This window comes from Falco peregrinus, chromosome 17, assembly GCF_023634155.1.
Source record: "Falco peregrinus isolate bFalPer1 chromosome 17, bFalPer1.pri, whole genome shotgun sequence".
NCBI lineage: Eukaryota > Metazoa > Chordata > Aves > Falconiformes > Falconidae > Falco > Falco peregrinus.
The window spans coordinates 5,652,952-5,676,638 of record NC_073737.1 but is presented as its reverse complement, the minus strand read 5'-3'; the positions used below and the strand labels follow the sequence as shown (position 1 = coordinate 5,676,638).

Genomic DNA, 23,687 nt, shown 5'->3' with positions numbered 1-23,687 from the left:
ATCTGTAACGAGGCAGTGTCCTGAAAAATGCAAAGAAATGAAGCTAAATAGCTTTAAATCAGACCTATCAAAATAAAACCCAGAGAAGCGAGGAAGTGGCAGTTAAGCTTTTCCCACGTCATCAGTGCAGTGAAAATGCCTGTGACTATGTAAGTATTTTGTGGCTGTTTGCAGTTGTGAGCCTTATCGTTAATGAGCTAAACATTCATCTCAAAAAACCCGCAACAGTCCCTAGCCAGCCAGTCTTGCTCTCCTAAAATTAGGAGAGGTAAAGACCATGCTTCGAATGTTCTGTGTCGGGTGACGTTTCTGGTTGCGTTATTTTGCACAATTCAGGCACTCGTGGCCATGACTGCCATGCTAACATTAACTATGACGTCCTGCCTATTTAAGAAGTGCTCAGGAGAGGGTGGAGCCTGTAAATCTAAATCTGTCTTGTCATGGCCTAGATATCGCAGCAGTGACACTAAGCGAGGGCCCTATAATTATGTTGGTAATATTGGATAATCACATTAGTATTCTCAGCTATGGTAAATCTGTGTAGGGCTAACCGTGTCCCTGCTTTACTCTCACTGAGAAGCTGACCCATGAGCTTTACGTGAGCTTGATGCTTTGTTTTACCTGGGGAGAAGTCCTTTGCGCTGTTAGATATGCTAGATGTTCTATTAAAGTTTATCTGGTAGTATTTAAAGACTAGAGCTTAAGCAGTGCTACGGCTGGAGCTGTGAGTGCTGCTGCTTTCTTGAGTTGCTAGTGAGAGGAGTTTATAAAAAGCAGGGCTCTGCACCTTGGGCTTATTTTCAGCATTGGATGCAGATCTTTGCCTTGATGGTGTGTGGTGTCTAATGGATGTGCATTACTCTGGACATACCTTTATAGCTGGTGGTTTTTTCTTTCCTTTTTTTCTTTCCCCCTTCTTACTAAATCGGTTGTGCGGTAGTTGCAGTTTGTATCCAGCACAAAGCTGACGCAGGTGCTGGGCTTTCTGTGCCCAGTGAACTTGCTCAGCGTGAAGCTGCCGAACAGATTGTTGCTGGCCAGCAATGGAGGGTCCTCTTCTTTTAAGCCAGTAGAACATGAAAAACTGTATTGCTTATATGTGCAGATTTACTTTGTGGAGACCAAATTCTTTCCAGACCAAATGTGAGCTGTGCGGGGGATTTCTTGCTGCTTAAAATGGTTATTGCTGGTGAAAGAGTGCAGACCCCCATGCCTAAACCTTGAGACCTCTGGAGCTGCCTGTGTAATTCTCTGCCACCAGCTGTCTGTGTGAAGCAGATGATTAAATGTGAGTTTATGACCTGCTCTGCTCAGAACTGGTGGAGAGATGAATGTGAACCAGGTGAATGCAGATTCTGCCTTGATTTCCCAGCACTGCTTTCCTCTGGGGTAGGACCAAACCTGTGAAGCCCCAGCCTTTGCTAGGGGGAAGCCAGCTGTGCTGGTGTTTGCTCTGCGAGGAGGGAAGGCGAGCTGGTGCTTTTATGGGACTGCTGCCCAGCAAAGTTTGAATATTCTTCAAGAGTTTGTCCTATGCCAGGAGGATGCTGTGCTTGGATATCTTGACATGCAACCCATGTCTCTGTTCCTTGTGTAGTTTCTTTAGTTGAAGTATCACTAGAAATATTTATAAAATTAGAAGCTGCGTTTCCTGTAAGTACAGTTTAACTCGGAGCTCTCTTCTTACAGTTGTGTCACTGTTGAAATCTTCTTTTGACTATGATCGCTATTAAATTCCCTGTCTTGTTGCAGATATACCTGCTTAGCTAATTTTCCATCTGCTTAGTAACTCGTCTGGGGAGATGCAGGCTTCAGCTGATCCTCCTGATATTTGTGCCTGTTTCAGGTTTCCTGTCTTGAAATACTAGGTGTTCTTTATGCTTTATCTAGGTGCTATCTGCTTGCCCTGCAGTTCTGAAGCTCTGATTTGCTCCTACAGCCACTTAAAATAGTCAGAACGTGGATGAAATTTGAGTGATTGTGACCATTGCTACTTCCACAGATGGAGCTCTTTCAGCTGGAGTTAGTGGTTTGCTTTTTTTCTTTGCCCTCAAGATAACTCTTAAATGTTCAGACTATTTAATTGGCGGTTGATGTTTCAAGATCTGATTTGATAAGTTTCCCAGAGCAGTTCTATCTCCACTCCGGTATGGAGCCTTTTAAAGTGCTGTTTAGGGGAAATGGAAGCAGCTCAAAGGAACAGACTAACCCACAACTGAAAGCTTAGTAAACCAGTCAGAATCTACACTGATTTCTGTTTTGTTTTAATGGTGTTTAACTCCCTGTACAGGTGAATGTGGTGCGATAAGGCACTGAGAGCTGTATCTTTCCTCTTGGAAACGAGCATGGGGAGCTTCCCAGAGACTGCTCCCACGTACGAAAGGAAGCATACTTTTTTCTGCAGTCTCGCTTGCTTCATAGCTGTTAGGTGCACATGGACTATAAGGACTTGTATCTTTGTGTTTTGGAGCTCTTGAGCTGAAGGAGATCCCCTGTACAGAGACCCTACTTCCTACCTTGCAAAGACGAGCGGTTTGTATTCCTGCTACGCGGAGTTCATCTTAAGAGCTTGCTCCAAATGTTGCTTTAGGAGATGGTAGGGCTGGCCTTTTAGATTCAAGTAGCCCCTTTAAACTTGGCACTGTTATGTTTTAGCGTAAGTCAAGTGACTTAAAAAAACCCCCAACATCCAGCAACTAAGTAAAGCTTGTTATTTCCTTTGAGGCAGAAAATCTCAGCTGAGAGCAGACCTGTTTAGTTTAGCGTTATTATCTGCTTTTCTCAGCTGGAGAGTCTGTTGGCAGGGGGTGAGGGTTTTTGTTTTGTTCTTGTTCAGAACTGGACTCTTTGGTTTATAACACACATGTACACACACACAAACACGTGCGCTCGTTGGAGTTAGAGGAATTTGGGTGTAGTAGGATTTAGGAGATCCATATTCAGGCTTTCCTGGTTCCGCAGAGACTCCTGCTTGTTGTGTTGTCTGTGCAGCGTGTCCTGCGATGCACCTCTCTGTTCTCATTCAAGTAGCACTTCAAGCTGTGAGTTTCTGTGTATGAGCTTGTTCTGTTTCAGCTGGTGGCTGAGCCCACCCCATCACTACTTTGTGCTTGGGCTTACAAACTGCTGGCACAGCTTAGCCTGGGTAAAGAAAATCCTAATTTTGTAGCCTGGATTGTGGGAAACAAATGCCAGTTATGTCCGTGCGCTCCTGAGACGTGATGCAAACCTGTGCCTCTAGGGTAGGCTATGTGTTTTATGTGCATGCAACTTGAGGGTGAATAATCTTTGCTTATATGGATATAAAATAACATGTAAATACCCGAGTGTAACCAGAGGATTATGGAACTGGGTGGGAGAGTGAGTCATAGGCATTAATTAAATCCCAAACCCCAAGTGTCATGATGAACGCTCCAGCATGCAGTAATAAAACAGCAAAATACAAACACAAAGGAGAACATTACCGACCTCAAAAGTCTCAAAGCGGTGGTGGTTGTACTAATCTGGAAAGGACACTGTACCTCCAGCTGTTCACGACGGTGTGGGGAAAAGATGAGCAGTAGCTTATTGATGTCTCCGGGGTTTAGTGTTAGAATCTAGGGTTGAACTCAAGTCAGTGGAGAGTTTGGTGAGACTTCCTGATGGTAAGGGTAACAACACCGCAGGAATAAACTGCTCAAGAGCATGTGGGGAATGTGTAAACAGAACAGTTAAAGAACAGGTTAGAGAGACACGTCAGGCGTGACGGCGGGCATTGACAGTCCTGCCTGTGAGAGGCTGAGTCAGGTGAAATCCTGTGCCAGACAGTGACGCGGTGACACAGGGCCACACTTTTTCAGCAAGACTGTCCCGTGTTGCTTACCAGCATCCTGTTGCAATGTGGAAAGGGTGAAATGAGGCTGGAGAAGGCCTCCCTCTGTCCGTTAATCTTGTCATCCTCGACCTGCCTCCATTCCACTCCACTGGGGCAAGAACGAAATCCTCTTTTTTTAATGCAGATTTTGTATGTTAGTCATAAAGCTATAAAACCACTGGAGAGAGAGAGAGAGAGATGTGTTTGAAGGCCCAAAGCGCTGGCCTTTTGGGATGTTGCTTAGGTGGAGATGACCATAAAAAAAGGAAGAAAATACCGTAGGCCATGTTAGTTATCTGTTTAACTGCAGTGAGTCTGATGTCTTTGCTCAGGGAAAACTGAAGTGCCCCTTTGCCTGCAGGCTTTATAGTAGCAGACTACCTCCTACTGCCTTCTAAAAAAGCAGAGGGTGTAGGAAATGCTGTTTGACTCTATCGGTGATTAATCTTTCACCAGACCGAAGCAAGCTTGTGAGTAACACATCTAATGCTCACTTTTAAGACTGGATTTTTGGCAACAGTCGGGACCCTTTGTGACACCTGGCAGCACTGGAAACCTCTAAAAGATGTTTCTTCCCATTGGTAATATGTTGTGCCATACCCAAAGTGTAATGAGGGGGGGTTTCTGGGTGAACCTTCAGTCTGTCCTCTTAGGGTGACTTGCTACTGTCTCTTACTCTGAGATGCTGCGGTTTGAGGGTTTTTTTCTGGACTTTCGCTGGTCAGACACCTGAAGGTGCCCTTCCAGCACAAATTGGCTTTCTGGAGACAGCCTACAGAGCTCAGAGACGTGAGCTGTGTAAGCAGGGCTTTTGCTTCATACTGTGCTATGAGTAGTATGTTGTCACACTTACTATGTGTTCTTTGGTTAGGTTCTTAATTCTTTGCCTTTTCTGTTAATCACAGGTTTTCCTGCCCTAGTAGTATCCTTTTTAAGACCATGACTTAAAGAACCAAGGATTTATTTGCAGGTTGTTGGTGTTCCTGACGATCTCCATCTCCAGGAAGTGGGAGCAGAGATAACGTTCCAGATTGAACTCAGTAAATCATAGATTGCACCCGTGTCCTCTTCACTTTCTTTGATGTAGCTGTGATCTTGGATGTTACAGCCCTAATGCAAAGTCTGCCTCATTACTGTGGCTTCTTAATTAAACCTCAAACCACTTTAAAAACAAATCTGGAGGGAGTTGTTGTATTTTTCTTTAAATGCGTTAATGCTGACATCTCTAACTTTAAAGGTGTTGTAGATGCTTTATAAAGCAGAAAAAACAATGTGCAGTGATCCTGACCGTTCCAATTCCTTATGTATCAAAGCAGAACACTTCACAATGCTGCTCCCAGTTTCTGGGTGCATTTGGTAATAAAAAAGGGGTAATGCTGGAACAGAAAACTGACTTTGGGGTGAAATATCCTGCCCTGGAAATGAGCAGCTCAGAAGTGATAGAGCAATTCCATCAAAAGGGGAGAAATGGGATTTGAAATGGTACAGTTTTTGATGGGTGTGGTGCAGTAATACCCTTGTGCTGGGCGATGGAGGAGTGGAATAAAAGAGAGTAGAAAGACTGTATTAGAGCAGATTAATACTGACAAAAATGTCACTGTAATCCTGATGTTCATCCTAGCTGACTAATGGAGCTGTAATTAAAATCACAAGTCCGTATAAAAATTAACTGGCCAATACTTGTCTGTGTGGAGGGTGACACAAGATCATCGCACGTGAGGCATGATCGGTAAAGGACTGCTGCCCTTCGCTTTCCTTCCCGCTGTTGCTGTGTTCTTGGTGCCGAGTGTGGGGCTTTTTATAGGAGCTGCTGGGCATGTCTCCTCTTGACAGCGGGACTCACGGTGTGATGCGCCGTAATGCTTTCTGGCAGGAGCAGGAAGTTTTTTCTGACCGTCTCAGCAGCCCTGTTGTGTGGTCTGAGGAGAGAATCCCAGCGCACCTTGGTGGTTTTGCCCTCTCCTACAGATGATTCACTTGTCCATCTTCGTCCTTGGTTTATAGGTGGGGAGAACCAAGACTGGGTTATTCTTTCACCTTTGTTGAAAACTGGCAGTAAGGAGAGAAGCACTGGCACATCCCGGTGCTTTTCCCGTCTGTGCTTGCAGAGCTTGATGCTTATGTTAGCTGAAATTGGCCATTGTCTAAAATAATTACAGATGATTGTATTGCTTAACTTTGCCCAAAGTATTTTCCTTGGCCTCTTTTTCTTTGTGGTGAAGGGTAAGTGCCTCCCAAGTTGAGGTTTGTTGAAGCCATCTCTGTCCCTGGAAAAGATGCACCAACATTTTGGTGCTTCGTGATCGGGAATCACGTTGTAGAATAGTTTGGGTTGGAAGGAATGACAGTTGTATATACACAACCAGGGAAAAACTTTGCTTTTGTTAAATGACTGCATATTATGCCAGCTAGAGAGAGGTGTCGGAGGTGCAGGATGGCTTTTTCGGTACAGCAGCAGAGAAAGTGGTTCTGGTGTTGCCAAGTGATGATGTCCAGTGGTGGGTCATGTGCAGTGTCTGTGTGTCAGCTGGCTGTGGCAGAAATAAGTACCGGGAACTATGTTTTAGTAAACGTTGTCGGGAATGGTGAGCTGCAAACGTCCAGTGCAAGAGAGTTGATGGGGTTTTCCTGTAACTGGATCACAGCATCCTGACTGGGAGGTGTGGGGGTGTGTGAAATAAAAAAATGGAGTGAGCCTGCCCCTGGTACTTAAGAAAATAAATGCTAAGGAAGTTCTTCTGGCTTGTGAGATAAGGCAAAATATGACATAATTCTTGATGGATAAGAATCAGTAAGTATTCGAATTGTGCAAATGAGGAGTGCCTTTGTGCCTGGCTCAGCGAAGCACATAATTTTAAGTGCCTGCTAGTACAACCGGAGCTTAAAATGCCTTGCTGGCTGTCCCTGGGGGCTAAATATTCCCAGGGCAATTGTTGGGGACATCTGAAAAGCACTTGGCTGTCTCCTCAGCTTCAGTACTAAAGTATGGTAGGCTGTCTGGCATGCAGAGCTTTGAGGTGGATGAGATAGAGCTAAAACACAGAAAGCTGGAAAGAATTCAGCAGAGAACCACGCGCATTGTTTGTCCAGCTCTGAAAAGAATGTCACCCCTGAAGAACAAAGCTTTTAGCGGCATCCAGAAGATTTATCAGGAACTATGGTAATTCCAGATAGTGTTAATTTGTTTGTAGGAGGGTGATGGAGAAAATCCGAAATGAAGCAGTGGTGGTTGTGTTTTTTGAAGTGGGAATTGATGATTTGACAGTTGGGTCTTTCAAGCCCAGTGAGTTGACTAACTTAACTGAAGAGTGATACCTCTTCCTCAAACCTAGCTGCGTTTGGATTATTCAGCATAGCCTTGGAAAAAAAATGAGGGATGTGATCTAAGACAAAACTTGAAGATGTTTGCAGAGGGAAGGCTCATCCATGTGGTGGAGATGTTTTTGTAGCTGTTATTGCAGAGCTCAAACGCGCAGCTGGGAGATCATTGTGCTACGTGTCTTGTTTGCTTCTGAGCAAGCAGCACTTAACATCTCTGGGAGGTACTTGCAAGTGTGGATTTTAAAAGGAGGTGTTCTGCCTAATTGTGTTTGGATGAAGTGATTTCCGTTTTGTTAGCGTACCTTCTGTCTCTCGCTGGGGCGGTGGCTCAGCATAACAGGGTAACATGGAAAATGCAGCATGTTTTGGGAATGCTAATGGCTTGTGAAAAGGCCTTTGGTCCTGCAGATCCTGAGGAATCTAACCTGCTTCACTTTGTGTGTACAGGGCAGAGTCCAACCAGTCCTCTTCTGGGCTATGATTAACTTGGGGGAAGTGGCCTGTTGAGTTGGTGCTTCAAACACTGGCTGGCTGTGCTTGAACTTGCTTTATTCTGGCTGGGCACGAACAAACCAGGCCTTTTGTGGGGCCCTGTTGTCTGGCAGGTACAAATCCTGCCTGCAGTAATACCTTGTTTTCTTCTCTGCTGTCCAGATAGTTATCTGAGAGGGTGTGTTTGGAGGTCTGGAGCAGGACTGAAATGCAGATCAAACAGCCGAGTAAGTGATCGTGGGCGAAGATACAGTAATTGAGTTGGGAAGGGGGTTCTCAGGACAGGCTGTTTGTCATGGGTCCCCTACCACTACCGCTGACCGTGCTGTCCCAGGAGAAGGTGGGGCTGTTGCTTCAGAAGACCTCCTCTGTGCTGGAGGGCAGTTGTGTCTGTCGAGGGTAAGGTGTGCAGTGCTCAGCGTGCAGCTCATCCTAGCAGCGCTTTCTGAGCTTGGCTAATTGATACGTTCACCCGTGAAAGGCAGCTCTGGAAGAGCTTATCACAGAAGGGCTATGGAAGGAGCAACCAATTTCTCTGTAAACTTCCTCACCATAACATTAGTTTGTGCAACGTGCTTGGGAGCAGCATCTTGTGTGTGTTTGCAGGTGAGCGTGGCTGCCTGCCCGTGACTTGCTGGTTGCAAGAGGATTCCAGGCTCGCAACACGTGTGAATCACTTAGATGCAGCAGAGTCCTATCTTCTTACCTTGCGATGAGCTCAGAGAGGGGATCACGTGCAGCTTTGTGCATCTGGTTTTACTGAGTTTAGAAGTGCTTGCCTGGCTGTGAAGAGTTCTGCATCCTGCTGAAATTACAGAAGGGCTGAAAATATAACTACCAGCCCTGGAAACTAGCCAGTACACCGACACAAACCTGCATGGAAAATTGCTCTGGCATCTCTATTGACTGGAGATAATCAGAACTTCCTTTTTTTTTTTTTTTTAAGTTTATCCTAAAACCAGTTAGCAAGACAACAGTCAGGCCAGAAATGTGTAGCAAGATAACAGTGTTCCCATGCTGTTGTAGAGGTAGATGCTGGCCTAAGTGCAAAAGACAGTGATGTTTCTCAAGAGACCTATGGCTGTTGCTGGCCAATGGTGATCGCAATACTGACTGCACCCTACCTGTTTGACAATGTTAGTATGTCTTAAGGATGAGCGTATAAATAACTTATGTCTTAAAATGAGAGTGGTATTTTAGCTTCTGCTGGCTTGTATGGGAAAAGAGTTGAATTTCCTTCAGAACTTTAAATCACAGGCACTTGTTTACGAATGCAAGGGGGAGCTGTCCCCTGAGCTGAGTCTCAGGCTTAGTTCTTGCTTCTCACCCTTCTGGTGCTTCCAGAGTCTCTGGATTTATTTGCTCTGTTGCATCTGAAGCCTGGACTGGTCTCTTGCCTTTTGCTTTCCATATGTGTACTGGAGAAAAGGCTTTACTGGCAAAGATGTGGGGTTGTTCCTAGTTTCCTAGTGCCTGATGACTTTGCTCCCGTGCTCTGCCTTGTGCGTGACCCACCGTCCCTGGCCACGTGGAGCCCGGCTATCTAACTTCATTTGAGGTAGCGCAGGCTCTTGGGTTGACCTTGGTTGACTTGGAGTTACACAAATTCTGGCACGTCTATCTATAGCGTTGGAGCTGGCATAGTGCATTAGAGCTGGCAGTTCTGGACGTTGGAAGGGTTGTCTTGCTTGCCATTCACTGAGAATAGAAGTAAATGGTCCTGTAATGTGCATCTGGCAGTGCTTCATAATAATTGCTTGGCAATTTGTCTTTGATCTATTTCCTTTCAACTTTGCCCAGATTTAGCGAAGTTGGGAGTTGGACTGGAATAACTAAGGAGAAATTGGTTGTGGTCTGAGGCTCTGGAAGTGGAAAGTAGTCCTGGAGGATGACCAGGCAGTAATGTTGTAGCTATGTAGTGGGCAAGCTGGAAGGGTTAACTAGTGGGAAGCAGCTGTTGGCAAGAGAGCTAAAAGGTAAAGTAAGTGAATTAATTTCAGTATAATGCTGTGAAAAACCATCAAGAGTTCAGACGAGTGCTGGGTGACCTGTCTGAGCAAAAGCCACTTGTTCAGTGTGACAGTGACCAGGCAGCGAGAGCTGGGCAGCACCCGTCCTTACCTCTGCAAGTTGCAGAAGACACTCTCGGCTTCTGCAGAGGTTCCTCTTCTACTGGGTAATGCTGCATGCTAGGCGAAAGAAGACTCATAGAACTGTTAGAAAGTCTTTGTTTAGGCAGTGCTGGCTGCGCTCCGGGTGCTTGATCGCTTGGTCCCTTCCTGGGCGGTGCTGAACAGCATCACTGTTCTGGGCTAACGCTGCCAAGTGAAAATTTCAGCTGTCTGTTGGGTCCTCCTTTGCCTCTTCTCTGTCGTACCTCGCTGAAAAATGCCAACTGTGTTTTCTGTCTGCTGATTACCAACAAAGTGGCTGCTTTTGAGGTAGTTGTAGGAGTACAGGTCCTTCTGGAACCGCTTGTCTACCATGAATTGGAAGTGGCCACAGTTGCCACTTGAAAGATTTCGGGAGCTTCAGGATGCTTCCAGCTGGTAACCTACTTACACACCTTAACTTAAAATGATGATGTGGTGCTACTGTTAACCTTTCTTGCAATGCAACAGTTTCGGGCAAGTGCCACTTTCTTTAGCAGCATGTGCAGTTCATGAGCAGTTGGTAATAAAGGTACCGACTTGGAAGGTGAGGGATAGACCAAAGATTCAAAATCATCTCTTGCACACAAGAAACTTCAGAGACTCTCTCTAGGCCTAGGCATGGACCACTGATGGCATCCCTGCCATTTCCAGATGTGCAGATACACAGCGGTTGTTGCATGAGAAGCCTATAAGCAGATACACCTGTAGCTCTGACCTTGGCCTGCAAAGACCTGTGGCCTGAAACACTCCTGGCAGGAGCAGAACTCCTGTTGTAGCTCTGATTTGTTCTGGCACACGATGTGATCGAGCCCCGTTTCTGTAAATACGTGAGTGAGGCGTGAAGGCCGGTGGCCTGATTTCTCTGCCCTGTCTGCGCACCCACGGCTTCCTTTGGAAGCCAACTTGCAGGTGCAGGTTCTCAGTATTCCCAAAATTGGCCGGTGTGCCCTGCTCATGGACTTTGATCTCGTGTTCCGAGAGCTGTTTGCGTAGGAGCGTGGTGAGAAGCTGCTGTTCTTCGTGCTCTTTCTCTGCCCCTTTCTGCTTCCCTCATCCTCCTGCTGTTTGGCTGTGCTTTGCAGCCCCGTTCTCTGCATGCGGTACTGGGAGTGCTGAAGCCAATTAGCAGCGGAAGGTGTAATGAATGCAGAGAAAATCAAATTAGGGTGGTATTTTTCACACCTCTTCTGATTTAGGTGCGGAATGACTCCTTGAGGGAAGTTAGACATTCTTGATTATGTTGTGCCTTTCTGGATGAAATCCTGGATACAGTCAAAACCTGGTCTCAGTAAACTGTAGTTTGGAAGGAGTATTGTGGTCTGATTTAACTAAGGTGATCAGACCAGGTGATGTATTAGTTGTTTAGAAAGTAAAACTTTTCATCCTTTCTCAAGTGGATGTGGATCATCAAATTCTGCTTCTCCGATAGCAAAGTCGCTTACTCTAGATTGTTGTGTAAAAATTGCTGTATGTACCCTGATTAAATCAATACTTGTTTTCTCTGGAGAGAGGCATGCTGTTTTTAAAGCATGACAATTTTGCTGCTAGTAATCTGCAGTCAGTGGGAGTTTAATAACAAAGTAACCAAATTGGTAGGTGTGTTTGCAAACGAAGTAAGCTAGATGATTTTTGCACACCTTCCAGGTGTGGTGTCAGCAGCTGAAGTTTGCAGGAGTTAAAGGTAAGGGAGGGAAGGACGCTGACAACTCGGCAAATGTTGCAGGCTTCCTCTTCCTGGGATGCTCTCCACCTGACCTGTTCGTCTCTCGCTGCTCCACTTGGAAGATTCTTCAGGCCATGTTTCTGTCAGGTCCCTAAGTGTTGATGTTGCAGTTCTGTATCAGAAAGCATCAACTTAAGTTTCATTTTTTTTTAAAATATGTCTCTGCTTTGAGCCCTTGGGATGGTTTAGCTATGTTCTCTGTTGCACAGACTGTTGTTTTCTTTGCCAGTTGTCCCTGGTAAGCAAAATAGCGCGATGTGCTTATCCTAGTGAGTGGGCTCTAGGAGTGACTTTGTTAATTAGCACGGGATCCAGACTGCAGGAAAGGTGCCTTGCCTGGAACTTTGCTAATGAGACACTAGCACTTGCTCTGGAGGTACCAGTCCCACTTCAGCTGAAGGAAAAATTGAGAAAGAGGTCCTTGAATTTAGTGGGTCTTCTTATTTTTAAGAAGTTTAATTGATCTATTTTTGCTGCTCAGTTCGTGTTTCTTCCTGCTGAGCTTAGCACTGTAAACAGAGATACGGTATCGTGCTGGCCTCCAGGGCTGGCAGGAGGAGCTGTGGGAGGGGAGTGGAACCCCTGGAGACGGGGGGAGGCTTGTGATGGGTGATGTCTTTTGATTCCCAAAAAGTTTTGATGATGACTGAGACTCTGTAATAAAAAAAACCAACCACCGAACACTGGGATTTTGTTTGGTTTGTTTTTTTCTTCTGTGGTGTTTAATGTTTTCTCTAGATTTTATCTGTTGTCCATGGAAATGTATAGGAAAAAAAAAAGTCCGAACCTGATTTCTCCAATAATTTTAAAAAGCCTAATGTGTTTCATTAGAGTGCTCTCTTGCTTTTTTCAGTGTAGACATTCTTTGGGCTAAAGCGGGATGTGCAGCTTTGTTCCCCAGAAATGAGACAAATGTGGCTAGGGTAGAACAATAAGGCTACCGCTGCGGCTTGCCAAGTTCTTAAAAGTGGCTGGTAATTTGAGATCCTCAACTTGAGGGAGAGAGTTGGGGTTATTTTTGTGTCTAAATTTGAGTGCCACGAAGAAATGAGGCCCTCCAGAACTACAGGGGTTTTAAAACCCTTTCTGGCAGGAGTGAGCAGCATCTGTATGGCTTTGCTGCATCCCAGGGCCATGTCCCATTTTTCTGAATCTGAATATCCCTTTTGCAGCCTGGTTATAATTTTTAAGACCTTTAATTGAAGTCTTGACATGTATTTATTTATTTATTCTACTTTCTGTTGCATCTTTTTGCAGCTTCTCTGGGGCTGCTACCAGTTGGTTCTGCTCCTAAAAGTCAATGGGGCTTCCTTGGAAAACCTGGTCTGGTTCCTATGGCAAACTATGATGTGTAAGACTAAGGGTTTTGCATGCTAAGAGGTATTTTTAACAGCTCTGGTGCTGACAGGCATGTCTTTGGGTGTGTAACTTCTGTGATTGTTTTGGAAGATGAGCTGTAATAGGTGCCATAAAAGCTGTTCGATAACAAATGGGGAGGGTTGTACTTTGAACACAGCAGTGTTGTCTGGTCATTTGCTCTTTTTCGTAGCAAAAATAAATCCTAGTTTTAGTAGAAGCTTCAGTGGGCCTTTTGGCTGTGGTGTTTGATTTGTTAACAACTTGTAAGCACCAGTTGTTGCAAGACTGGAGTTGTCAAATGCAACACTAAATTTTACCCAAACGTGGCTTTATTGCTTGTCACATTTCATTTACATGATGGGGAGAAACTCATTTAAGTGCTAGATAACCATTAGTAGTAATTATGTACAAGCATGTCAAATGTAACTATGTATCTATTGTTGATCTGATGGTTTCTGGCTGCTTGTAAAAATGGGATTCACCAAAGGGCTCCAACTCCTTTAAAATAAGTGTTCTTTGGGATGTGACTAGCTTTTTTATGGTGTGTAACTACAGCTCTCGGTGTAGCGGGACTTCTGAAGGCTATGGCAGCACTGAATTGTAACGTTATCGAGCAGATTCTTTAGAAGTCCTTAAGCATAAAAGAAATATGTGCTGTAATATGAGGTAACGGTTGGCAAATGAAGCTGTTGGGTTGTGACATCAATAGTGTTGTTGTGCTTCCCTTTTTACCGTTGTGCAGCGCTTCTTGGCTCCGTGCGACTTTTTGTTCTGATTCCTTCTGCTCTGCGGGAGCCAGGTGCGAAACTTTGATGCCTATATACCTCCATCCTCAATCAGCTTCCTATTTCAGTCCCAGGACTACAAATGTAAACCCCATAGGTTTAATGCATTTCTAACAGAGATGAAAAGCTTTCATCCTAAACAAGCATGTCCTGGGAGTCCTGACTTTACTAATAGCAGTGACCACAAAATGAATTGTAAGGTTTTTGTTGGGTTTTTTTTCTTTCTTTTTTTTTTTTTTTTAAAGTACTAACGTCAAACCATGTGTGGGGAAATGGGTTTCTTCTGCTTCTTGCACAAATCAGCTTTGTAATGTAACTTAGATGCTTCAGAAGTTGGGAAGCCTTTTAAGTTTAGGCCTTTGGTAATTCAGTGGATGATCTGTAGCTCTGGTTTCTGTCCAAGGCAACTGTTTATACTTCAGCTTTCTTCTTCATAATGGAAATTAATGGAACAACCAAGGTCTGTCTGGCAGGACGAGTAACCGATGTAATTGCTGGGTTTATGGAGATGTTAAATGTTAACTTTGTTTCTGTTAGTTGAAGATTTGCCCCCTTGGATTCCTTTTAGTTCCCAGAAATAACTGTCTAGGCAGGGCTGAAAGCTCTTGAGCTGAGCAGATGGAAGGAGCGCTCCCACCAGGGCTCTGTGGGGAAGGCACTCAGCACCTACCGACTGTACCCTGAAGGTCGATGGAGGCAGGGACAGGGTTGGAAGCAAGGGCCGAGAGGTTTCTTTGTTAATGAATAGGATGATTTTTGTGTCTTCTGCAGGTGGATTTGCGATAGTGTTTCTTGTGAGGACAAACAATGGGATGAAATGTGCCCTGAAGCGGATGTACGTCAATAATGAGTATGACTTGCAAGTCTGCAAAAGAGAAATCCAAATCATGGTAAGTCACCACTTTGTACTGGGGCCCCAGACTGGGCGTGGAGTGGTATGAGAGCCTGGTCATCTTCTGCCTGTGATCTCTGTGGCATTGTGTCACAAACTGTACCTTTTCTTAGTAAAACTGTCCTTTGGAAAGACCTAACTCCTGGAGTTACGTGACTATGTGAAAATCTCGTCTTGAATTACTTAAATAATTTCAGTGGAGAAGGAAAACGTGGTAGCTGGAAAAGCGTAGGAAATTTCAGGGAAATGAGGGGAGGAGAACACTCCTATATCAGCCCCACAACTTAATGGGAAAAGGAAGAGCTGAAGAGGTAAGTGTGGTTGGGGTGTTAGACTTCAAAGTCTGACAGTCTTCAGTTCAGGGCTAAAGCCTTCAGCCATCTAGACTTCATCAGAAGAGGCTGATGATTCTGATACAACTGTCTCCAAACTCAAATCGGTGCAAGAATGGAAAACTTCCATCCTGAGATTAGAAGCTGTAGCGGTGCAAATGAATCTTTTGGGTTGGCATGAAGGCAGCCTTTGTATTGATGAGGTTGATGGAATGAACTGGTATCTGTGGGGCAGTTGCTGCCTAGGCTTTTGAAACTGGGAAGTACGTACAATAAGCACTGGAATGTTTCTCAAGTTGATTGAATACAAGGAGTTATATGATAGGATAGCTATTTTTAATAGCTGTTTTAAACTTAGCATCTCTAAACAAAGAAATAATGGAGGTGATTCAACTACATTTGCTTAGTCTCGTTGGGAGCCTGGTGACCGTGGGAAGTGCCACTTTCGTAGTTGTGTTCAAAGATACTGGGGAACATTTAGAGCAACTGCGAGGCGGGGAAGGAAATATAAAATCCTCATTCTGCTAATTTACAACACAAGGTATAGGTTTGGGGTAGATCATCTTCACGTCAGCAGCTCTTACTTGTGGCAATTGCAGGTGTGCTTTTTGAAGTAGCTTTTAATTACATTAATAGCTTTTAAAGTTAACTTCTGGAGTTTGTGTGATAGTGCAGTGAAGCTTTTGGGCATGGTTTGTCATCACTGTGGCTAATGCTATTTGGGAGAAGTTGAGATTAGATTTTACATCAAAGGTTTTAGCTGTGCTCACGAAGCTTGTTTACTTGGATTTTACTTGCCAGGCTTTCCATTGTCTCTGTGTCTTTGGTGCCTCTTTGAAACGTGTGGCTAACTTGGAAAGTGAGGGTGGGAAGTATCCTTCTTGCTCGCCAGGTCCGCTTGTCCTGTACTGAATCTTATTTAACCATTAATCTTTGTCCTGAAGAACCAGTACGTCACTAAAAGGAAGTATTTCCTTCTCTTCTAGCTTTTGTACAGTAAGAAATTTTTTTTAAACTTAACTGCACTTTTTGCAGCCCTGCGGTGTTACGGTAGAATGTGGCCAGCAGAATCTTGATTTCTTTTACTGGTGAAGCTGAGCTGAGCATTGAACTAGACTGGCTGTCACACCTGGGAGTGGGTGTGAAGCTGGCAGTCCCAAAGAGAAGTGACTTTTCTCTGCAGGTTTAGTGTGAGTCATGGATAAGTCATTGATATGAGAATTTGTGGTTTAATCCATAGAGTTACTTAAAATAAGGTATTTCTAAAAGCAAGGTTAAAATTTATTTTATTACATTAGTGGGTTTTTTTGAGCATGTGAGGATTTGAGATGCTGTTTTCCAGCAGAAGAGTGGAAGGAGATGAGAAAAGTAAGCGCCACGTGTACTGTGCATGGGCTACCACAAAACATCTGCTCTGTTCTCCCCGCTACGTAAAGGAGGAGCAGCTCCAGGCAGCTTGGCCATCTAGGGGCACATGCAAAAATCTGGACTGATGGCTGAACAAGTTAGTTCATCAGGTTGGCTGTTTCTCAGCTTTGTCTCAAATCCTTCTGGAAGGAAACCAGATAGAGACAGAACTCAAGTTTGTTCAGGTTTTGCATGATGATTAATCCAAAGTGACGGAAACTTGCATCTGTACAGGAGAAGAACAGGGAAAGCTGTGTGGTGCAGAGGAACCAGATTAAAATGTTGCTCGCTCTGTATCATTGGTTTATGTTTTTAATTTATTTCTCTTGCAGCGGGATCTATCTGGCCACAAGAACATTGTCGGATACATCGATTCCAGTATAAATTCAGTAAGCAGTGGTGACGTGTGGGAAGTGCTGATACTAATGGACTTCTGTCGAGGTGAGTGTGGGCTCAAGGTATCATTCACTGGTAGATTTGTCCCCTTTCAGTGCTGACAGGGAACTTGCACAACATCTTCCTTTAAAAAAAACCAAACCTGTTCCTAGCCCTGGCCCTTTCTTGGCTACCAAGGGACGGTTCTGAACAAAGAAAGCAAAGCCAAAACTGGATGTGGAGAAGTGGATGATACGTGAGGCTTTGCCCCTGCCCAGGGTGGTCCTGGATCCTTCTGTTGTAAAAGAGAACCTTTAAATATATATTGCTGTTTTCCAGAGGCTGGTCCACACAAGAAGTGGTTCTTCTAAAGCTGCCAGGCTGTGGAATTAAATTCTTCTTCACTTCATGTCATATTGCAAGCTTTTTTTCCACTCCAGCCTGACTTAGGATCATTCTGGAAGAAGCACAAAATAGATGATGTGAAGCCAGAAAGTATTCCTTTTACCTCTGGCCTTTTTGCTTGGCTGTCTCTAGCCAGACAGGCTCTTCCAGTCTTTTCCAGCTGTCCCAAAGCTTTGATCTCTTGTGGCTAGGATGTGTTGTTTGGAAAATGACGCATGTGCTGTGCTGAAATGCCTCTTGCAGGGTTAGTGTTAAGCACAAATAACGTTTTGGCCAGGTGACTTCCGAAGTCTGTGGCTGTTTTGGATGGTGGCAGCTGATGGAAACAGGTATTCTTGGGACTGCTTGGCTTTTAACAGAAGCCAGGTGCATTGTAGCAAGAGCGACTAGATGCTAAAATGCCTTGAAACGTGTACGGTATGGCTTTCTGTTGTGCCGTGCGTGCCCTCTTCGCTTGACGCAAGAATCTTGACTGACTTGCCTTGGGTTTGTTTGCTGGTAAAAGGAAGAACCTTACGTGTAGTTTTGCTGAAGGAATCATTATGTAAGCGCTCTGCAAGCTTCAACCTAAGGATCACAAGGACTGTTGTAAGAAATAAGCCTGGCAGTGCTAGTAAATCCGTACCGAGCTCCACGCTGCAGACCCTGCTGCGGAGGGGAGTACAAACCGTAGCAATTCAGAACGCGGTCCCTCCAGCTGTGTTAGCCTCCCCTCTGTGCCGAATTTGGGGCCGATGGAGTAAAATCTAAGGTGTTTCCTTCCATCTGAAAGGAAGAGAGCTGCAAGGTGGTGTTTCTCACGTGGCTTGCTTTGGCCAGATGATCTGCTCGGCACACGCCTGCCTGTGGCTCCAGCATTCAGACTGAAGCACAGGAATTGCTGTTACACGTCGGATTTTTCCCTTGTGACTTTCCTTTTGTGTCAAACAGTTTCCAGACTAAGTCAGTGTGTCTTTGTGTGCAGAACTGCACTCACTTTGAGAGCAAAATGTTCGCAGCTGTACTATTTATTAAGCTGAACGTTTCTTTTATACCATGAAAATAAAGTTTTCCGACACTTGTGATGTGAAATGAATACAGTTTTGCTTTGCCAAAGGTTTGGGAAGAAGTGTTTTCCCTGTGTGCATAGGGTGTTTCGAGGGGGGAGGAACCGCTGTGTGGGTTATTTTGGAAAGGCTTTGACAGCAACAGAATCCCAAAGTTGAGGCAAATTCAGGACTTGCTCATGGAAAATTGCTTTTGTTTGTCTGGAGTTACCCTTGTTACAGATGGATTTTTAATTTTTTTTTTTTTTTTTTTGGCCAGTCTGTGACTTTAGCCAGCCACTTAGTAGTGTGTGGGTTTTTTGAGTGTCTCCTTGTCTCGCTCCTCTTGCTTACAAAATAGTATGGCAAACTATTTTGTGGACTGCAGGTGCCCCAAATTCAGCTTTTTATTCCTCTAGTCTGGCAAAAAAGTCTTGAAGAAAGAAAAAAGATGTGGCTTAGTCAGTATTACGTTGGAGTGTTAATACGGCCAGGTGAGCACGGGCCATAGAAGCCAACTTGCTGCTCTCTTAAGCACTGCTGAAAGACAAGATGAGATGTAACGCCTGCCAGCAGGTACACAAAGCCCTCTGGGATTTAGGTGAGGAAATGAGAATGAAACAAGATGAGCAAGCAGATTGCAAAAAGCCTCTCGGGAAGGCTTGGTGTGAATTTTGAATTTGAACTCGTGATGGGGAGCAGACTAAGACAAGTTACGCCTGGTAGGAGCGGGGCTTAGACCAGGCCAGACCTCGTTTTGCGTACCTGCTGTGATTCTGGGTGTTTGTTTCTCCTCAGGAGGTCAAGTGGTGAACCTCATGAACCAGCGCCTGCAGACGGGGTTCACGGAGAATGAGGTCCTGCAGATTTTCTGTGACACCTGTGAGGCTGTAGCCAGGTTGCACCAGTGTAAAACACCGATAATCCACAGGGATTTGAAGGTGAGTTGTGGACTCCAGTAATACGGCAGGGAGCGTGCATCCTCCGTAACGTGTCTGCTGCCCGTGCCATGGCAGGCGGGCTTTGAACACCGGCGCTGTGTTTCTTTTGTCAGTAATGAGGACAAATGGGCATAAATACCTCTCTCTATTGGAAGATAAAAAAAGTAATGAGCCTCTCATTGCTGCTTACCATATGTTTACCATCTATAGATCTACTTAAAAACCACAAATGTTTGTGAATAATTCTGTTTTGCACAGATGTGCCAGTACGCATCTGATGAATTATTCATGATGACTTTCTGCCACCTGAAACAATATTGATGTTATAAGGTAGTTCACAAAAAACATGCTGTAAATACAGTTCCTGGACCCACGTTAAAAGGGTCCCTCGGGAGATGCTGGCCTTGGGGCAGGAGTCGCCAGAAGCTTTTGAAACTGGCCTCTAACTCTCTGTTGACCATGAAAGTGCATTGTAAAACTCTATGTGCTTAGCTGGGAACAGAGCTAGGCCAGCGGGGAGAGCTTCTGAAAAATCCCATGCCTATAATCAAACAAACAAACAAAAAGATGTTCGCTTTCCTCTCAACTAGCTCGTAAAATGCCTGAATAATATATTTGGCCAAGAAGGAGGCTCTTGTGTGCATTTGAAATTCAGATGTGCTTTGCGGGTCACAGGCTCTGTTTTCAGAGCCCTCGACAGATGTTTGTTTTTGTGCTGCTGGCCGTTGTTTTATAGGAGCAAAAGGCGCCACATGTGCCAGCGAGAGCCAGGTAGTGCAGGGGAAAAAGTCCTCGGGGTCTGGTATGGTTTAGGATGTTTCAAATGATTGTCACCCGCTGCTTAGTCAGTTTGAATATATGAAACAAGTCTGACATCTGTTTTTTCTCCAGTGAAACGTGTGGAGTCTTATCGGTTTGAGGCTCGTATTTAAAGCTGCTAAGGGCTGTGGGCATCTCGCAGCAGCCTGTATAGGCAAGAAGAACTGGGGTGAGAGGATGAGGCTTAGGAACAGGAACCTCTCCAGTTGATATTGACCCCTGCAGTTACCTCTTTGGCAAATCCCTGGGGGGTTTTAATAAAGAGCAAGCGCATTGTGTGGCATGTGAATGAATTCTGGGACATCTGTGATGGATTAGGGAGTTGATCTTGAGCGTTACTTTCCACAGACTTGCATTTGAAATGAACTGTTACGATCGGATGTCCAGCCCTCTATTGCATGCTTAAATCGGTAAAGTTTTTGCAAGACCTGGCTCTTGGTTGGTAAGCTGTGCCCAAGGTCAGAGAGTTGGCTCTTCTCTGCTTTGAGACACGTTTCCCAGTTAAATATTGTAGTATTTCTGTGGTGATGACCTCTGGAGTGCTGATCACAGTTGGAGATCTAACATGGAATTGATGACTTAGATAGATACATTTTGACTTGACTTGAGTTCAAATTGAATGATGCCAACGGGGAGCTCCAATTCCAAGAGAGATTAGGGCCAGAGAAGTTTTGTACAAGTTCTGAGTGTGAGGAGAAGCATCCATCGGGTCCGTGTTTTGCTGGGGTGAACGCAACCCAGTTGAAGAGCGGGCAGATGTTGACTCTGTAGGCAGCTGCATGAGGACTGGAGGCTTTTCTTGCCTTCCAGCTCTTTGATGTTGAAGGTTCCTGCCCAGAGAGCTCTGCCAGCAGGAGCTGTGTGAATAATCTTTAAGCCCTTTCAGACAAACGCAGCTGGATTAGTTTCAGCGGCCTGTGGCTGTGATTTTGAATTGACCCAAGAGGCTTTTCCTGAAGCAGCACAACCTCCTGTTGGCACAGTCTCGAACTGGTGGGAAGTGACCAACAGCTGGGGACAACAGCGGATGTTTCGCTGTGAATGAATAAAGGCCACGAAAAAGAGAGTGTGTCACCCCTCTGGGTGTGTGTTAAGGTGTTCCTTCCTGATCTGATGGTTAACTCTCAGGTGTCCCTGTGTGCTTACGTCCGCACGATGCGCTGTATGCGGCGTGATGTTTAGTTTCGTGTGCTTTGATCGAACGCCACAGAACTAGGCGTATATTGATGCTACTTTTTCCTAAAAATTAGGAAGCCCCTGGTGCTGCCTCTGCCCCAGTTAGGACCCCTGGGGAGGCAGTGTAACTCTATGGGCAGTAGGCTTGCCTTGCCAGGTTACGGTTGCTTGCTCATTCTTGCAGAGATTTTCCTCACCCCCAGGGTTTGTAGGTCATTGCTGCTGCAGGGCATTCCCGGAAAAGTTTGTCTTTTGTCCTCCTATTTCTGGAGGAAGAACATTTCCTGTTATCTGTAGGTTAGGCCTTTTAACAGCGAAGAACAAATGACCAAACCTCCTTCTGGCTATCTGTGTGCTGGCTGTGAAGTCTCTGCTTCGAAGTTGGAATCTATGCAGAGAAACTATAACTGTCAGACCCCAGAGCTTGTAGGGTTTAGCGAGGTGGAGGGAGGGGGAAATCTCTCTAGGGCTGATGATAACAATCTACACAACTACTCTATGCCTAGTGGCAGTTCGTCTAACTTGTTTTATATTGAAGCTTGTCTTGCCAGTCTCGCATCCTGTAACTTGTGTTGTTCAAAGCACCACCTTAGAGCTAACTTTGATTTTTACAGCTCGGAGCTTTCTGCAGTGAGAGGTCTCCTGTTTCTGCCTGCGGTGCTTCTGCTAGTCTGAATCCATCTGGTTCCAGGAGTAGGTGACTGGCTTGCAGATGAGTGGCTGGTTTTTCTTGTAGTAGACACACAGCAGGAGACGCCAAAATACTGTCAGTCAACCCAGAGGATGCTGTTGATCAAAACATCCTTCTCCTTTCCTTTCCCTACTTTTGAAGTAACCAGAAGGTTGTGTTCTCATGTTAAGGATTTAGCTTCTCTCGCTTTCATTTTAGCAGCAGTCCGCCCAGCGTTGTGCTTCTCTGTGGTGTGGTAAGACAGTCAGGCTCTGCTGCTGTTACCTCACAGTCTTCCATCACCCTTCTTTGTAATGCCAAGTCTTGCCCCCATGCCACCAACAAGCCTTTGTCTGGCATTTGTTTGGATGGATTTGTGTTTGGAGTGTGATATGTAAAATTATTCAGTCCTCTAATGCTAAACCCTTGTATCCACCATGTTTAGAATATGCCTGTGCCAAAATCAGTTAGTGCTCTTAGGCGTCACATTGCATTTGTTTCTTTGCTATGAAACACAAAATACATTTTCAAATGTAAATAGTGAATGGTGCCAGGGGAGAGAGGGAAGTTGAAACATCTCTAGAGACCTGAAGGGGCTGGAAACAGTCAGAAAGTGCACCTCGGTTATGCATCCCTCCCAAATCACTACCTGAACTCAGACAGACTGGCCTTAGAAGCCATTGCTCTCACACGAGGATAATGTGTGTGGATTTCACTAGTTAAAGCTTTATTCCTTATCCCTTGATCTTACGTGTCTGTGCATTGTTTTTACGACTTTACTTATGGTTTCAGCAAAGAAAGGCATTTGTTTTGGAGGATAAACACAGAAGCTAGCTACGTTCACTAACAAAGCTTAAAGCAACTTATTCCCTTAATGAATTTTGTTTGGGGTCTAAATCTGACTTTGTGTTGGGCATGTCAGAGGCTGCAGCCGGAGTTGTAAGTGCCGAAAACAGGATTGCAGCTTTCTGAGTGTTTGACTGGCAGAAGGCACCTCCATGGCTTTTTAAAAAAAAAAGATAGTTTTCTCTGGCCTGGCAGTCCATAGCAGGTACTTTGTTTTGCTGTATTTCTTTTTTCTGTTTTTTTTTTTTTTTTTTTTTTTCTGGAAGTTACTGAACAAAGTCTGGTTGCTGGATTGTCTAGTGCTGATGTGTGACAAAACTTGCAGGATGCTTCAGTGAGAAGTCACCTCAGACTTCTCAGCCAGATAACGTGGAAGGACTCTTCTGGAAATGTTTGACAAGTATTTGCAGGGAATAGGGAACAGCGCTGTCAGTGTTGATCTGCTAGGGAGAACATCTGTGTGCAATGCTTTATTCAAAGCAGATGGATAGCAGAGGGGGGAAGGGGGGTTGTTTAACCCTTGGTTTCAAGCCAGCGTTTCCCCCCTCAGCTGCTCTAATTTGGCTGCATTTTCTGATGCTTAAAATGCTGATTCCTTCTTTTTCTTTCCTTCTTGTAAAGATGATCCTTGATGAGGAGGTCTACTTCCAAAAGATTTTGTTAGCGACATTTATATGGTGATTTTTTTGAAATACATGAGCAATATGCTTTCTCAATATTGTATTTGAGCGTTTAACGTTGACTGAAGAGGGATACATTAAAATTTGTCTGCGTTCCCTTGAGAGAACATGCCATTAATGCCACTGTACAGATGAGGAGCTGGAATACAGGGATCCTTTGCCAAAGCAAAGAGCTGAACCCAGGTTTTTCCACATCTTCCATTGGCGTTGAAACATTTAGACAGCTTTCTTAGGTTGGATGCAAGCTAGCTTTTTGAAAATGCATGATTAAGGGTGAGTGTTTAGGGGAAAGGCAGTGACTGTTGTTTATGTATTTTTTCAGCTATCCCAGGTATTTGTTATCTGATCCAAGCTACCAAATCCTATTTGAAAGAAAGGGGTCGTCCTCCCAGCAGCCTGGAGGAGCCTCTGCGGATCCAGCTGCTGTTTAGAG

General features: G+C 44.8%; 1 protein-coding gene across 27 annotated transcripts in view; it reads left to right on the top strand.

The window, feature by feature from the left end:
* The window catches only part of AAK1 (AP2 associated kinase 1), an 85,499-nt gene that overhangs the window by 11,995 nt on the left and 49,817 nt on the right, over positions 1-23,687 (top strand). For all 27 annotated transcript variants that reach the window (XM_055820231.1, XM_055820232.1, XM_055820224.1 and 24 more), the window contains exons 3-5: positions 14,458-14,576; positions 16,650-16,758; positions 18,921-19,063. In XM_055820231.1, coding sequence (XP_055676206.1) covers positions 14,458-14,576; positions 16,650-16,758; positions 18,921-19,063 — 371 coding nt within the window. The remainder of the gene's footprint in view (positions 1-14,457; positions 14,577-16,649; positions 16,759-18,920; positions 19,064-23,687) is intronic.